This window comes from Chaetura pelagica, unplaced genomic scaffold (genome assembly GCF_000747805.2).
Source record: "Chaetura pelagica isolate M959 unplaced genomic scaffold, ChaPel_1.0 scaffold3, whole genome shotgun sequence".
NCBI classification, from domain to species: domain Eukaryota; kingdom Metazoa; phylum Chordata; class Aves; order Apodiformes; family Apodidae; genus Chaetura; species Chaetura pelagica.
The window spans coordinates 12317882-12335054 of record NW_009952974.1 but is presented as its reverse complement, the minus strand read 5'-3'; the positions used below and the strand labels follow the sequence as shown (position 1 = coordinate 12335054).

The window sequence follows — 17173 nt, the reverse complement described above, 5'->3', positions numbered from 1 at the left end:
GTAGTTTTATTCATTTAATGTCTAAGGTATGTAGGTTGTGATTAGCACCATAGCAACTATCTGAGCCACTTGAATGATTTAGATACACAGATAGCAACACTTGTTATTTATGCAGCACCCTTTATTAGAAAATTAAAAAATGCCTGATGGCAGTCTCATTGAGTAGGTAAACTGCATTCATTTGTTGATATGAAGGTGCCATAAAGCCTCTGTATCACTGGCATCATGTACACGATAGAGACTGTTTGGCAACAAGTAAGTAAAACAGTTAGAGGTTCTAAGGAATAAAAGAATAAACCAAGAGGACAAAAACATACTAAACAGATGAAGAATCGGCCTGTGTACAGAGCCAAGCTGAAACTTGGCAGCTTTATAGTCCAGTTAATACAGAAACAAATGGAAGTCCAAACAATAGGAACAGATCTGGAACAAATATAATAATGAACTCACAAATGTTATAAATTGACTGCAAAGATAAAAACATATTTTGAATTAATTGTGTCCATGTAGTTTATTCTACTGCATACTTTGCTTCTGGGAAGATTGTGTATCTGAAAAAGCCATATGAAGTATATTCATAAAGCAATAGAAATAGCAATAAGAAATTTTTCTCACTTGAAATAAGACACAAATTTGCCTCTATGTTATTAGCTCATTTTCCTCTGAATTATCTTGAACTTCTAGTCAGACAGCAAAGTTAAAATAAATTATTTCGTCATGCTGCAGAGTATTTCTTAACTGTGTAATTCTTTCCTTTCAGAATGCAGATACAGAGCACATAGTGGTTCTGTGTGTCAGCATTTCCCTGTGACGCTCAGCTTTTGCAGCATTTCTGTTTTGACTAAAAGATGTAATTATTTTTACAGATAAAAATTTAAAATCTTAAATGTGTATAGTGACTCCACACAGTCCTGGTCAGTGCCAAGAAAAGTATACTCTGTATCTGAGGCGAAGTGTAGACTATATCAATGAGGTCATCTTAATTATGAGAAATATTTGCAACTCCCAATTGCAGGCTTAATTTGTTTTATGACATCCCGCTTTGCAGAGCAGGGCCAGTGTGAATGCAATAGGTTAGACTTTGGCCATGTGAACATCATCCCTCCCTTAGCACAGAGTTGGCCACCATCAGTGCTTGCCCCAGTAGTATAGCCATCCTATGCAGTATCCATGCCACAGCAAATGATCTTGGAAAGGAAAGGGTACGTGACAGATCACCTCTTCCTTCCTGGCTGCAGGACCCAGTACACCTCCCTGAGGTGAACAAAGCCACAGTAGCCAAGGTCTCAACTTAGGTTAGCCAACCTGAGGTAAAATCCTGTCCAAGAAACTTGTAGTGCTTATATTGGTGACCAAGGAGGACAAACAAGTCAGACAGCTAGACTTAAGACTACATCCTTTCTTCATTTGAACCTTTCCAATTTAAATGTTTTCTGTCTTTACATGGGAGGGTAGGGGAGTCTCTTAGAAATGCTAATAAAACTATAGTGTTACATCACTGCAAGGCTGTCATCTCCTCTGGTAGAGATGGATCTGTCTGGCTTTAAATTGCTCATCCCTATCACAACGGATGTAGCCTAACTGTGGTTTCAAGGCCCGGCAAATGACAAGCCAAGTTTGCTATTTCAGCCAATTAATAGCATTGGTATTTATGCAGGAATGCAGCTGAAAGTGCAAATAAGGCCAGTGACTAAACCTTCCCAGCAATTACGTTTAATAAGGTACTGTGTGTTATTTACAGAAAACGTACATCACACAATTCCTACAGATAAAATGCACACAAAGTATAAAGACAAAAGCTGCACTCTCATAACATGCTAAACAAAATAAATAAAACTGCATTATTTTGGCACAATAGCTATTACATAAATAAATATTCTAGAACAATAATGAATTAAGATCTATTTACAGTCTATTGAAAGTGCAAAACAATTGGCTGAAAATTAAGATATTTGTAAATGCTTAAGACCAGAAAATGTGTTAACCAGCCACAATTAATTATAGCTGAAGTTTAAGGTTTTAATGTCCAGAAAATTATTCTTGAAATCTGTTTGTGCATATTGTGCTCTTTTTGAACCAGTCCTTTGCTACTTTTATGCTATTGATTCTGACAACCTTATTATTGTAATTCAATTTTGTAAAAACATGATTGGTAGTTTAAAAAAAATAACTGAAATGTAAACACAGGTTAACCTATTTATAATTAAAAATATTTTTAGTCCTGTCAGTTTTCTGAAGTGGCCACACTGATTGCAATAATAGGCAGTATGACTAAGATTAGAAACTTTTCTTAGTATCTGTTTTATTTCAAATGGAACTATTAGTGAGTCTTCCCTGAATGGAACTATACCTTAGACCTCTCCTGAGCCTACTTTCTTTCATTGGATGCTTAGATACGTCTTCTACTGAGGTCAAGACTAGTTGGGAGAAGCTAAACTGATGATCAGTTTTGGTCCTGACGTAGAGAATAAATGAAAAAGCACAGATTTTTAATTAAGGAGAAAAACACTACCTTCCTTAGAACTGTGAGAAGCTTTTTGTGCATTTTTCACTAACTATTCTGTTTTATCTTCTGCCTTTTTTTTTATGCATATGAGAAATCATTTACTACACCTTAAGAGAAATTAGCAGTTCCCAACATGGCCACCCGTTCAGCTACAGTGGTTAAATCCTTCCTCAGACAAAGTTCTCTTACAGGCTGGTACATTGTGCGTTGCCTAGGACCTTAGAATATGTTTTTGCTTATTTTTGTAGTGGCAGCATGGTAGCAGAGAAAGTGAAGTTCTTAACAAGTGACCTTGACAGGATAAAAGATCATTTTCTCATCATTGCTTCAAATGTTTACGCTCGACGCGGTTCTAGTCGGTGAGACATCTGTGATAAAGTTCTCTGGTTGTCAATCACATTTAATTGCCGCACATAGCTCCGAACATCCTGATGGTTCTTATTAGTCAGGGCTGCGTCGGGATCTGGTGAAAGAGAAATGATGTAGGATTGATACACTTAAGTGAACAAATGTCTGAGCAGAACGCATAACTCTTTACAAGCTGTCACAGGAAACAGTAGTTCATGGTGAGTTAAAAAGAAAATATTTAGAAATCGCTCTCTTTGAAACCTTTCCTCCATATCTGATAGTCTTTCTGGTTACTGCCTTCCCAAATTAACTTCTTCTCTCAGATATCCGTGGTTACATTTCTTTAAATTGATGGCCCTTGGTTACAGTTTTATAGATCACCTTACCAGTCAATAGCTGTAAACTATATGGCTAACTTGTATGATTTAAAGCTGCCCATCTGTTTTCAATCCAGCAGCTTTCACACAGATTCAAACTATACAATTGATTTATGCCTCCTTTCATGAAATATTCCTGTTTCTAGCTCAGTACTAAGTATCTGTAACACTGTACTGCTTAGTGGCTGCTCCATTCAAGCCTCAAAAATTGCTACCCATTTACATTACTTAACAGCATTGTACCTATTAAATATGTGCAAGGTAACTGCTCTAAAAAAGAGACTGAAGTACCTACTACATATATATAAAAAGGACAGGACTTAGACACAGTACATCTATATACTGACATTTTGTTATATCATGTATAGCGAAAATCTACTTCCATTTCTAAATAACGTGCACATGGAGGTCTCACTAGTGCTCAGTACATTCAAATGAAAAGGTACATAGTCATAAAAACCTTGATGGTGGGAGAAAAAAAAAAAGCTCCCTTATCTTGATCTTCTAAGATCTAAGCTTTTACCAGATGGAAAGAAACCATTTTTATTTAAAAAATATTGGTTTATACTATTTATTCTGTTCTTTGAGAAAGAGGAAGGCTGCTGTGAGGCAAAATGAATAAAGTGCTGAGGAAACACTTGGCCAGTGTGTACTGGGGCTGACAGTGTGATGCGACCCACAGAGAAGCCTGTCTGACCATACAGCTCTGTCATCTTACATGGCCTCAAGTACGTTCTGGTAATGATACTGACAAACAGGTTTTAAGTTAATCACCTTATGCAGTTCTGTCATTTATAAATGTCATGTTTCTGGCCTGGTTTCTTATAAAAACAGGGTTTATCCAAGCAAGTACCTTGCATGTACCTGTGTCATACTGTCTGCTAGCCTCATTTCAGCCACTTCTGAACCCAGTGAGTGGCTAATTTCAACCTTTTCTAATTAGACAGGTGTGTAGAGACCTCACAGATATGTAGCTCCTTCACATACTTGGAAAAGAGATGAAGGAGAAGGGGTTTATTAGAGCTTCCTGAAGGATATTTCACTCTGTGAAACACTGGAGGATGCAAACATGGAAGAATCATTAGAAAAGAGGCTTTTCAACTCTGGTACACACTAATTACTGTAGCTACTGATGATAATGCTGACTGTGCAGATGTTGTGATATACTTACTGAAGGATTGGCTTCGGCAGAATTTCACTGTCCTGACAGTGCTGGCAATCATGCGCTGCAAAGAAAAGATGGGATGCAATCAGAGAACAAGCACTGTATTTCATCATCATTTAAATGAAACACCTAACTGTGCCTGAGTGTGAAGACACATGCCAATAAAAGCAGACATATGAATGAAAATATAATTTTAGTGCTGTTACCCTCATATGTAGGGTGTGATTTGCATTTACACAGGCTTAAAATGAGCATGAGAGTAATTTACATGTGCTCAGAGAACCCTTTCCCTTGCTTGGATGCTGTAAAAGGCGTTAACTAGGAATTAAAATCAGTGTCTTCAATGTGCATTTCTTTGATACCTCCTTCCCAGATTAAAAAGTAGGACTATCATGTAGAACACCTTGCAGTATGTACATGTTTTAATTTTTAGACCATCAGTTCCTAACAGCAAGGTCATTTCTAGAACATATTCATTCATTAAAGAGCTTTCCCCTTTCATATCTATTTTAGCTTCAAATGCAGCCCTCCTGGAAAACGACAGTGTAAAATGAACATTTGAGGGCATTTGTTCACTGACAAGTGTGCTCAATTCACAGGTGGGAAGGCCACCATTACAACTATGGCTAGACAAGTTCCATCAAACAGGCCTGTTAAGTGTTAGCTTGTGCAAGTGTATCTAACTCAACACAGAAAGTGGATTAACTTTTGGTGGACATTTCTACTGGTAATTCACAAAAAAAAAGCAGAAGTCAGTTCAACCCTTGGCTGTGCTTGCTCTTCAGTAAATAAGCTATCACTTCGCTCACTATTTTGAGCAGAGACCATAAAGCTGGACCAGTCAATCTGATGAAGTTTCAACAGCATCTGACTTCAAGGGAAGCTTCACTAAGGACACCATTTTTCTGAAGATAGCTATTGTCCTTGATGTGCTTTTTAGATGGATTAATACACACCCTAGTTTTTCATACCTGTAAATGTTTAGGTTTTGAAGCCTCATTTAATAATGATATTTGGAGCTAGACTGTAGGCTCAGTGTTTGATTAGTTCAATATTAAGCTTCATAAGTGAAAACCTAGATTTATCAAAAGTAGTGTGTTCTATGAAATAATTTTACTTTTTTTTTCTTTATGTGGGAAATTTGTTCCAAAAAAAGGTATAGCATTCAGAATAAATACTGCAATGATGCACTGTACTGAAAGAAAAATCAGGTGTGTAGTGAAGGTAAGTAAAACTGAAGTGACAATGAACTCATCTGATTTCTGGTTAAAGGCTGAACTGCCTGCCTTCCTTCAGTTGGCTGACAGGCTTCATTTTAAGGAGTTACTTTGCCTATTCCTGATAATAATCTCATTCAATCTGTGCATTCAGAAGAATCTTGGCAATTATGAAACACAAAGGAATGAGGAAGTAGGTGTTAAGGCAGAATAACTGGAGAAACTGTGGCCAGAAGACATCACTGCAACCCAATGGGGAGCTTCTGGAACATGGTGTCCTTTAAGAGCTTCTTTCACATTGCTTTTTCCCAGGTGCTGTTGTACTGTCTAACAAACTCAAAAGATGTCCTCTTTGGAAGGGCACATTGAACAAAAAAACAGCAGATGAAGCAAAGCACATTTCCCTTCCTGAATCTTGAAGATAAATTGGATTGTCTTCTTTTGATTCAAGAAAACATGTACAGAGAAAATGTTCAGATGGAAATTTATTTTCTGGCTCTTTACAATTTTTCTTCAAATAGAGGATTACCTCAAGTTAATGCCTGCAAAAATTAACCTCTGTTTACTCACTGTGCTAAGAAAGACCATTATCAAAAAGCCATACAAACCTAAATTTGGGTCCTTCTGAAACAGAACCAACTGCATAATATAACGAGCAACCACTACTACCAGCATATTATATATACACAATCATACTCTTTCAAGTTTTACACAGTCTGGAACAGTGGCAGCAGGCCAGCATATTATCTTCTAATCCATTCCAAACCCAAGTTTCTAAGTTATAAATATTCATATATGCCATAGAAAACTACTACAGGCTTTAGTCACACATTTTTTGCATAATCTTTATGTTCAAAAAATGAAAAAATGTTTGCCTTTTTTTTTTGCATAAGGATCAGAGTGTGACTTCCCTTTTGTTCATCTCCACAAAACCTGAAAACCAATATGTGCGGATTCTCTAATCCTCATTTCACACCTGAAGGATGAAGATGCTTGACAAAAGGAAGCATCAGTGGCCAGCACCATGGCAGGCCAGCACTTCCAGAGCTCTTTCATGACTTCTGCTCCCTCAACAGCTGTCATTTCTGAGACTTGCTGGAGAGTACTACATGGAGATGGTGCCATGGAAAATGATCTTTGTTCTGGCTGTCTGATGATTCAAGAAATGGCGCTGATAAAATTCCCAAATAATTGCATCTTCCCCCTCTCTCTCAATACAAAATTTTGTACTGGCTGTTAGAGCGCAGGATTACGCAGCTGAGGTTTGAAAACAGGGCAAATCAGTAAGTGGCCAAGAGTATGACATATTGCCTGTCCTTGAGGAGAATCATTGCCTGTCCTTAAGGAGAATCATGTTCAGTATTTCTCTCACTTTCCTCTCTCTTCTTTCCCTGGCAGAAAATAATCTAGGAAAGGGCTTCTAAATTTTTTCAGAATATATAGCTATAAAAGCAGCGTAACTTGAATGTTAAGTACTGCAATGTACTGTGCTGCAGGTTGTAGATTATCTCGTATCTGCTAAATCATCCAGAGTTTATAGGAAATAATACTGCTGGCAACCTTAGGGGCTCTCTTTCACCTGAAAAGAGGGTCATTATTGGACCTAAAAGACAAATGTGTATTCCAGATCACAAGCTAATTGTGTTTGCTGTATATTGACATCTTTGTATCTTTCACCTACCTGCAGATCTCAACATGTCTTCAACCTGCCAAATTATAACTACAGCATTCAAAAAACTTTACAAGACTATTTATTCCTTGTTCCTCTATGACAAGTATGTATTCAGCTTTTACCTAGACAGGTCTAGGTGCCTCCAAATAAGAGGCATCCATGAGGAGCAGAAGGGGAAGAAGAAGCAGGCAGTTACAAAGGCAGCAGCAGGTAAAAGCTCAGCAATGCTCTGCAGAGTGACGTCCCCCCTCTACTGCCAATACCACAGTTCTGTCACTACACCTCTGATCAATTTATAGGAAAGTGTAGCAGTAAAAAATGGACTCAACCCCTTTCCTTTTTAGCTTGACTTGCTAAAAAAACCCTAGGATAATGTGGCTTAATAACCTCTGTTTGTTTTTCCCTACTTCTAGAGAGTTTTTTTAAACTTGAAAAAAGAACTCAGTTTTCAAACATAAGAAAGCTCCTACCAATTTTCTGTAAAAATAGATGGCTGTGGATAAGAGAAAGATTGTGTAAGCACCATGTTCGCCTGTCTCCTACAGAGAACAGGCTGTAGTGCAAGTTCCAATGTTATGACAGAAGCAGATTCACACAGAATTCCCCAGCCATGAAGAAACTACACATGCCCCAGCCACGAGGAAAGCTCTGAGCAGAGCTCAACAGCCATGAAACACAAATGATTAGGAAACCAGGCCTCGTTGTTTCTGGCACTTGGGGAACTGCTGGCTCAGACACTGTCTGACAGCCCCCGTGTGTTTTAAGATGCATCATTTAATATAAATAACAGAAACAACAGAAAACATTAAAGATTTAATGGAAGCTGTTTCAGCTGAAGAGATGCCACTAGATCAAACTTCTACTTTTGGCTGCTAGTTACAGGAATAAAGTTGTCAGCAGCACATCAGCTGTCAGGATCAGAGCTCTGTGGTGAGAATGCAGACATGATGCCAGAGGCTGTTCTCGGTTTCATCACTGTGCTTACGTGAGAGATGAGGGACCTGGCTCCTCTGGTGGCAAATGGCACCACCAGTGGCAACTGCCCAGATATTTTTATTCATAAACTTCAGCTAGCATCAAAATTAGGATGGATCAAGGGAAATAATTTTCTAAAGAACAAAGCTATTTTAGAGAGATGAGAAAGAGTGGCTCCCAGCAATCCTCAGAGGTATCTCCATTTGCTTGTGACAGAACATCACACAGAACAAACAGGCAGGACACAACTCCCATGAGGAAATCTGGTTTCTGCTTTTCTCCTGAAAATGGCAGAATAGTATCACAGATCCACCTTTATTTTACACTTATGTAAAAGAGAGCTGAGTTTATCTGAGTGTTATTTGCCTGAGTGTTCTTGTCTTCACTAGTTAGTATCTGGCAATAATGTGTGGATAAGACAGTTCTAAGCTTAACACAAGTAGGTGGTAGTGACTGAGGCTTTTCTTTGCTTGACCTGATGACACAAAAGGCTAAAAACTGCCAGGTCCACTTTAGGATTTGAATTAATTATGTGGAATCCGAATACGTCCTGCTTTGAAGAGGAATGGGTTGAGAGAAGCAGTTAAAACACTTCAGAAGCGTGCAGAATAGCCAGTGAAGAACCTTAAAAAGACAAAAGATAGACTTTGTAGTAAGGCCTGGACAAAAAGCAGAGTGAGCTTTTAGGTGGAGCAGTAACTGAAGAAAGCTATTATATTGATTCTTTGAAAAATATATGGAATAAAAAATACATTAATTGATCTTCACTTTCTGTTCCTAAAGGAAATGCGTAAAGCTCAGATTACTGATCAAAAATGGGTGATGATTCATACAGTATAAAATTTTAATTAAAACCCTTGGGTGCTAGTAGTAAACCCATGTTCTGAAGATAACATACTTCTGAAGATAAGGTAACGCGCAGACTATGGTGAAAGGGCAAACCTGCAGCAGCCTTGATGTAGATCATTTAAGCAGCTATAAAATTCACTCTTGGCCTTGGGAGTGCCAAACTGTGGTAGACAGTGGTGCAGAACCATTTCTAAATGACATGCCTGGGTCAAACTCCTGCCTATGGGCAAGTGCTCACAGGAGAGCTCCTGTGCCCTGGAATGGCTTTTACATCTAATCAGTCATAAAGAAAAGCCCCAAGGCATGCAGCTCTGAGGCCAGTGGAGGTATTGGCCATTCTGGCCAAGTGAGGTGGAGAACATGGAGCCAGCCACATAGCCATGGCTATAGCAATGCAGTTGCCATCTCTTCTGGTCTGGAGGTGCTCCACCCAAGTCTGAGATCCCTTTGTGTTCCTCAAAAGATCTCCTATCTGCACTAACATACATTTATTTATCAATCTAATTAGAACAAGCAGTCCAGGAAAAAGTCCTTTTCTGCAGGTAGAAAGCTCAAGGCCTTTAGAAGGAGATGGCAACACAGTCTGTGTATGTAATTACAGAATGTCATTACTGCAAAGTGAGCTCAGGCCCTTACTCAGGCATTAGCACTACCATTTACCCACAAAAAAGTCTCAGCTTGGTAGAGATGTATTTTCACCCTAGGGCAGAGGCTGTCCTGGAGCTACAGACTAAAATCTAAGAGAAGAATTCACTCAGAGTGATGATCACTTTTCTTTGAAGTTTTCAGAAGATCTGAAAGTCCTCCTCTCTTTCCCTCCATGGCATTAGTTCTCAGCAGGTAAGACAAGCTCCTCCATAGTGCAGTGGAAATAACCATGGAGTGGTTCTGGTTACTGTAATACTGAGAACAAGCAGATATAGGTGCCTGAGTAGGAGTGCTCTAGCACAGCTGCTAAATGGAGCTTTGCTGCAGAAACAGTAAGCCAGTTTTGGTTTTGCAGTGCAGCTGCTCATAGCTGGGCTTGGCTAACACTAGTTCTCAGATGTAGGTGTCACAAACAACATTAATTAAGAACATGGCCTTAGCAACCAAGAGAACTGCTTCTCAGCTTGAGTTTCAGTTGAGATTTCTGCCATGGGAAATTGCCAGCCTGCAGTTTTTGACAACAGTGTTGAAAAAATGAGAGTTTAGGTGCAGGATTCAAAATAAATAAAATTTGAGCATAATCTAACCTATGACTAATTCCCCTTTCCAATATGAAAGCGATCAAGTTACAGAAGTCTCCTTTCACTTGTTAAAGGAAAGAAGAAAACAACATGATGTGGACATTCTTTATGAAAGCTTCTTTCATTCTCTGAGGAGCAATGCAGAACTATTGCACCCTGAGGCAGTTGAGTTCTGTTTGAAGGACCGGCAGTTAAAATCACAGCTTGATCCCAAAATGACTGTTAAAAATTGTCTCTAACAGCTCTGCTTCCTGTCACTGCTGCTGCCTCTCCTAGGAAACATTCTGGCAGTTGCTTCTCCACCTCTGTGAGGTTTCCCAGAAGCTCAGAGGTCCCAGGCAATGTACACAACACAGACTATTTTGCCAGCTTTTGGTCTTGCCTTCATGTTCTCTAGCCCTGAAGTTCATTGTTGAGCAATTCACTCTTGAAGAGATGAATAGGGAGGTCTTTTAACATTTTAATTTCAAATGTGTCATACATACCATTTTTTCGAAGTTTACTAGGTTGTCAGTGAATGTCTTGTTTCCTTCATGAGTAAATGTCATGTCTGTTTAGAAACAAAACCCACATAAAAGCCTGTTAGTGAATCACGTCACACAAAACAGCAGAACATTTTATCTATCCCTTACAAAAATCAAAGCAGCTATAAAACATTTAGATTTTAATTTGCAGAATCTCTCAGACCAGTATAACTAAGGTATGATATTCAGATGTACTAAAGCAGTTTTTCTTGTCTCTGTCATGCTTATTATAATGGAAAAAGATCATACCTCACACTGAGATCGATTTTGGTTTTTCTTGCTGCTACTCTTGTTCTTCAAATATTTCACAAATAGCTTTCATGTTAATAATTCTGGTAACATCCAAGCTTACCTTTTATAAGTAGTGGCATGAAAGGAATTATTGGAGGGTCCAATTTAGCTACTGTTAGTCTGTAGGCCCTATGGTTTCTTGATGGATCCTTAAGGAAAAAAAGAAATAAAATAATTATTAATATGTATTATTATATGTATTGAGACACTGTATGCATTAATTTAGATGTCATGACATTTATTAAAGCCATGAGAGAAAAGAATGGCTTTAAAACTGCATCTGCAAACTAAGACACCTTTTTATTATTCTCCCATACAGCTTACATGATGAGAATGCAGCTGCCAAACACAAACATTTTTCATGCCAAATAGCAAGGCAAGATATGATTACAAAAAAAATTGATCATAAAAGGAAAACCACATCTTTCCTCCCTCCTTGCAGCTGCAGATTCAATTTTGCATATGTTCTGACACTAAAACGTATTGCCTGGAAAATCCAGGTTGGAAAATATAATTTCCCATATGTACTATCATAGAACATGTGATAAAGCTTTTCTGAGTTCCCAGATTAACTCTGAGTGGTACATAAGTACCACACTCTCAGAGTAGGTTCCTAAGAGTATAATTTATTAGTCATACATACTTGTTTTAGCAGCTCTAAAATGGGATCATAAACTTCTTTAAGTCAAACAAGGGCATATAAAATGTTATGAATCAAGGAATTCAAATCAGTTACTCAGAAACTGAATTAGCTCGGATTGTGCATAGAATAAGGGATCTATTGCTATTCACCATTAAGCTTTCAAACTCTGCATAGATCTTCTTGAACTTGCTTGGAAGTTTCTGTTAATAAAAACAAAAATAACAAACCTTAATTAAATCAAATTTGTGTGGCAATTTTACTGTAAATGCTAGTTCCTTCTACAACGCCCTAAGTCAGGAAAGTGCTCTTTTTTGCCAGATATTTCTAACAATGTGCTAATCTAAAATACAACATGTTTCCTAGCAACCAGATTATAAATAGAGACGAGACCAGCCACAAAACCTGGATCCTGATTTAAACCCCAACTTGAATTTACTCCTTTGGGATTTTTAGATTCAGATTTTTGTTTGACTCACTTTGCAATCACTGAATTCGGAATTTAGGCGAAAGTTCAAGTCAATGGTTTCAGGACATTCCTGATTAGAGGCTATAAGAAAATATGATTTATACACAGCTTGTGTAGGGGTAGCTCAGCTAAATTAGTCATACCTATAATGAACAGCCCTTGCAACATTCAAATCCATGCCTGGGCATTTCCAGGAGGTTTTTGTGTTCATGCTGATGTATCACCAACTATTGCTCAAATTCTTGACATGCCCAGCAGCCAAGAGCCTCTACTGCTTTCTGGGGTATAAATTAATGAATAGTTTTTCAGTCCACAATACCTACACAACTAAATCATGGTCAGTAGATCATGCAGTGATTGGGATGCAATGGATTTTATTAAATATTTTTTCCCCTATTTTATATCTATTCAATAATTCTAATTTAAAGGCTAGAAAATGTTATTAATTAGTTTCAGAGATCACACTAATGTTTTATGCACACTCAGAACATGTCAGCTTTCTAGATATAATAAGAAAATTCTCTGTATTTGCTGATTACATCAGACTACTATTAGCAATGGGTAATGTTAAAAATTAATGGAGACTTCATAGTGCTGAAATTATTTTTTGCAATACTTTCTACATTTGGAGTGTGTACCCTAGCAAGATATTTACACTGTGCCACAGCAAGGGCCTAATTTTTAATGATATGTGTCAACAACTGCGTTCCTAGTTTGCATATGCATACAGATTATGTATTTGTGAAATAAGTGGTATATTTGGACATTTGCACCTGCAAATATCTCATTTGTGCATGGAACTAATGTAAATGTATGATAATATAGCAAAAATCAGGTCTTGGTATGTTTGGTTTCAAGTATATTCTGCATACATATCTGGCTAAAATCAAGCTGCAGGTCCTCTTGATAAATTGACTGTCCTACAGAACCATAATGCAATAGCAGTTCCCTGGACTCGAGTTCATACCCTACACCTACAAATGATATGTGCCCCTCCAGCTCAGCCCCTGTGCCCATTTCAGATTGCTGTATGTTGTATATACATGCAATTCACTCTTCTCTTTTCATACTACTCCTGTAATGTCTCAGGTCTCCTGGTTATTCCTCTCAGTAGCCACAAATGAAGGGTCATTATTTTGATAAACTGATATGCTAATCTTTGCCACATTGTATGTGTTACTAGCAGTATGTACTTTTGAAACCAGGCTGGTGTCTTCTCAGTTGTGTTAGTCTGATCTCATATTTCAGAGCACATTTTAAAAGTTTGGTCTCAATTGCATCCATTACCTCAGTCCTGCTAACTACTCTGAATTTCTAATAAACAAATGACATGCACATTCAAATCTGCACTGCTTTTGACAACAAGTACATTCTTAGTGATTACATGTGCTTAGTGATCACCTTGCTGGACTTTGCACCCTTTTTATATACTCACATCAGAAAGAGCAAAGCCACAGAAAAAGGTGGAAGCTCTGAGAATGAAGGTCAAACTAACAGTAAGCAGGGGAATGCATGTCAGAGAGAAAACCAGAACTGGATAGGAAAAACCCACATTTCAATAGGGCAACAGAGTCCACATGGAGATCGGAAAATAATATGTATAAACAGAGGATGGATCTATGGAGTGATCTCACTAAATGATCGATAAAGTAACACAGAGGATGGCCTCATCAATAAAAGCTGCTATTGTCACTCTTGTTAACTGCTTGTGAGCTCAACAGATCTATGGGTGTACTGCCACACTAATAAAAATTAGCTAAAGGCTTAGTCTCAGGAGCTGAATTAGTAGATCTAATTTTATAAAGAATAAAGGCCCAAGTAATGTTTTGGCTAACTAAAAGCACAAATCCCAGTCAAACTTCTTGGAACTGGATTTTAGCTAAGACTTACCTCCCATGTCAAGGAGAGACGGCTCACAGCAACATTACTCAGTCCCATAATAATAGCGAAAAAGGAATTCAGATTTTTGTATTCTTTACAGCTGAAACACAAAGGGCCAGGTTTTAAGGTCTATGCATCTGTCAGGGCAGAAGTGCACATGACAACCTTAAGAGAGTTGAACCAAAGCATCTAGCATAGAGGTGACTGAATTTGGGCAGCCCAGGCCAGCACACCTGCAGCACACCCTTTTACCAGTGTGTGAGTAATTCACCGCACTCCAGAGGCTCCTTTCCCCTCCCTCCTAAAATGACCTCTTGCTTCCACTTCACTGGGTACTAGCTTCTGCAAGGACATTAAAGGAGTCTTTGAAGTTCCTCCCCACCCAGAAACACAATCCTGAAACATCTCAATTCAGTCCCAGGGAATACCAGCAACAGTGGAAGCAACTGGTTTAGAACCTCATTTGCTGCAGAACCTGCTGACAGCTTCTGAACAGCTACTGAACACTGGAAGCCGTCCCTAGATGATCTTCATTGCAGTTTATAAGGGAGCTGAGTCTTTTTAAAGGGAGAAGACCAGCTGTCTAGAGATGCCTGTGTGTCAGTGACCTTTCTCGCTGTATATGACTTCTAACTAGTACTTGTAGATTCTGGAACTCTTTAGGATGTTTCAGAAAAAGAACTGCCATTTGTTACCAGCATCATTAAAGAGATCCTGGGTACTAGGAACTCTAGGTCACCCTTCATCCCTAATGCAAAGGAGAACTTTTGTTACTAATCAGGAAAAAACAGAACATGTAAATTATTATTATGGAAGATCCAGCACAGCACACGTAGACAAATCTGACAGGAGCAGTCCACACAACTGCTCAGTTGGGACTGCATCAGGAGGCTCATTGACTCAGTGGGAGGAGAAGAGAGAGAACAAAGCTTATTTTCATAGATCTGTGTCTTTCTTCCTTCCTGCAAATAATTTAGTATTTTCCACAATTTATTTGCCAACATCCAGTTTCAGACACTCTCTTCTTCTTTTGCTGTTTACCAAGAAAACTTTCACAAGATTCAAGCTACAATTCTCAGATTTTTTTAATTCATTGCTAAAGATGACATGCCTCAGCTCCTCTGAGGTATCCCCAACTCCACACCCTACTGTCCAGCCACTTAACTGCCATATCACCCTATTGTTACTCTATCCTTTCTGTCCCACCATTTCACCAGACTTGATGTATTGAGTGGGTGAATGCTTTAGATCTGGGCCTCACTTGTGTCTGCACTGTGTGAACACTGAGTGTGTGAAAACATGATCTCTCCCTTCTGACAGCCTGTCTGTTGGAGACTGCAGCGCCCTCAGATCTTCTGGAAGAGCTGCTCATACACATTCTCCCACATCAGATCAGGGACAGTGAGCAAGGTTAGCAAAGATAAGCTGAAATGCTAAAGCTACCCCAACTTATTCTGACTAGAGCAGGTCAGGGAGTGCCTTGTTAGTGGATCTGAAGGGAAATAAGGACAAAAAGCAGCCAGGACAGGCTGTCCATGGTAACTTCTTCTCCAGGCACAACTAAATCCAGAAAAGGACATCTGTCCACAGCCTGTGACATTGAAAATAAATGGTGGAATAGTAAAAATAATTAGTACCATTCAGGAGCAGTGGTCAAACACAGCAGGCAGCTGCAAATGTATCTGCAATATGTAATTTGAATGTATCTTTCATTTTAAAAAGGAGAAGTTTTGCCAAATACCGTGTTAAGTAATGTAATTTGACAAGTCCCTGTTAAAATCCATCTAGACATATGACATTCTAAACCAACTATTCTGTGAATTCTACAGGCTCTACACTAAATATCTCAGTTTCTAATACAGGACCCCTGGAAGGAAGGAGAAACAGTGCTGCATGGCTCCCCTGCATATATGCTGCCTGCAAAGTGTTAGAAAGTGGATCCTCCAAAGCACCACAGTGTTTTCAGAGCAGAGGTCCCTCAGCATTCCAAAACAGACTATATTGGAAAAATCCTCCTGTTAGCTGGAATTGTGAACACACACATATGCACACAGTCTCATCTCCAACCCAAACACACATGTGGTTAAAATCTCTTGGTATTTACATAAGTGTATTCATTTTGGCATTTTCCATGTAAACACAAACCCTTCAAAAAATTCTTATAGGCTCTTTGGGCTTATAACATACACATGTGAATCAGAAGAATGATTTCCAAAAACTGAAAGAAAGTGTCTGAGTATAGTGGTACACTGCAAACAGGAAACATACAAATTGGGTTTGTGGATATCCATAAGAGCTTGTGCAAGTACATCCTATAAGTCCTTTTAAATACAATTAATACCTGAAGAACTCACTGTAGGAAATATACTTCGCTTCTCCGTTTTGCTTGGAAGTTTAAGTCTACAATGGTTGGAGAAAAGAGTTGAGCCTAGTAACCTCTACATCCTTTCCCAGCAGATGCAAAGGCAACAATGGCTCCTGGAACTGAAAGCACATATGCACAGCACTTGGAGATAGCACTTGGGGCTTGCCTGCAGCCTGGGAGCACACAACACAGGGCGCGTGGGGCAGCAGACACAAAAGGATGAGCCTCCTGCAATGGTGTCTGAGCCCCATCACAGAATGGGAACAGTGTTCTCTGTAACAGTTATCTTTGAAAATCAGTACGTGCAAGGCACTTTGTTACCACCAGTCATGCCTAAGATTAATAGTGCAGCACCGAGCTGTTCTCCTCAAACACTTTTCTAATGAGTCTAGTACTTCTAGGTAGGGTAAAGTTCTCATTAGGTCTCAAGGACCTTCACAAGCAAAACTTCCTCAAAGATACTGCTTCAAGGCCCGGGCCTGCATCTTTTGATCCAATTCCTTGGCTCTTTCTCCCCTCTAACTTCGGCACACTTTGTGTTTGTTTTACTGCATGCTGTGGCACCTGTTGCCATGGCAGCACTGCACAGAAGGCAGCAGCCTGGCAAAACTTCCCAGAGCCTTCCCAGCGGCTGCAATTAAACCTGCCCGCTCCACTTGTGCAGA

General features: G+C 38.9%; 1 protein-coding gene across 4 annotated transcripts in view; it reads right to left on the bottom strand.

Annotated features, from left to right (window-relative positions):
• Positions 1–2428: 2428 nt before the first annotated feature.
• Positions 2429–17173, bottom strand: part of RAPGEF4 (Rap guanine nucleotide exchange factor (GEF) 4) — a 122938-nt gene continuing 108193 nt past the window's right edge. For all 4 annotated transcript variants that reach the window (XM_009996155.1, XM_009996154.1, XM_009996156.1 and 1 more), the window contains 6 exons: positions 14153–14243; positions 11946–11996; positions 11215–11302; positions 10824–10888; positions 4403–4457; positions 2429–2969 (listed from right to left, as the gene is read on the bottom strand). In XM_009996155.1, coding sequence (XP_009994457.1) covers positions 2842–2969; positions 4403–4457; positions 10824–10888; positions 11215–11302; positions 11946–11996; positions 14153–14243 — 478 coding nt within the window. In that variant the 3' untranslated portion in view covers positions 2429–2841. The remainder of the gene's footprint in view (positions 2970–4402; positions 4458–10823; positions 10889–11214; positions 11303–11945; positions 11997–14152; positions 14244–17173) is intronic.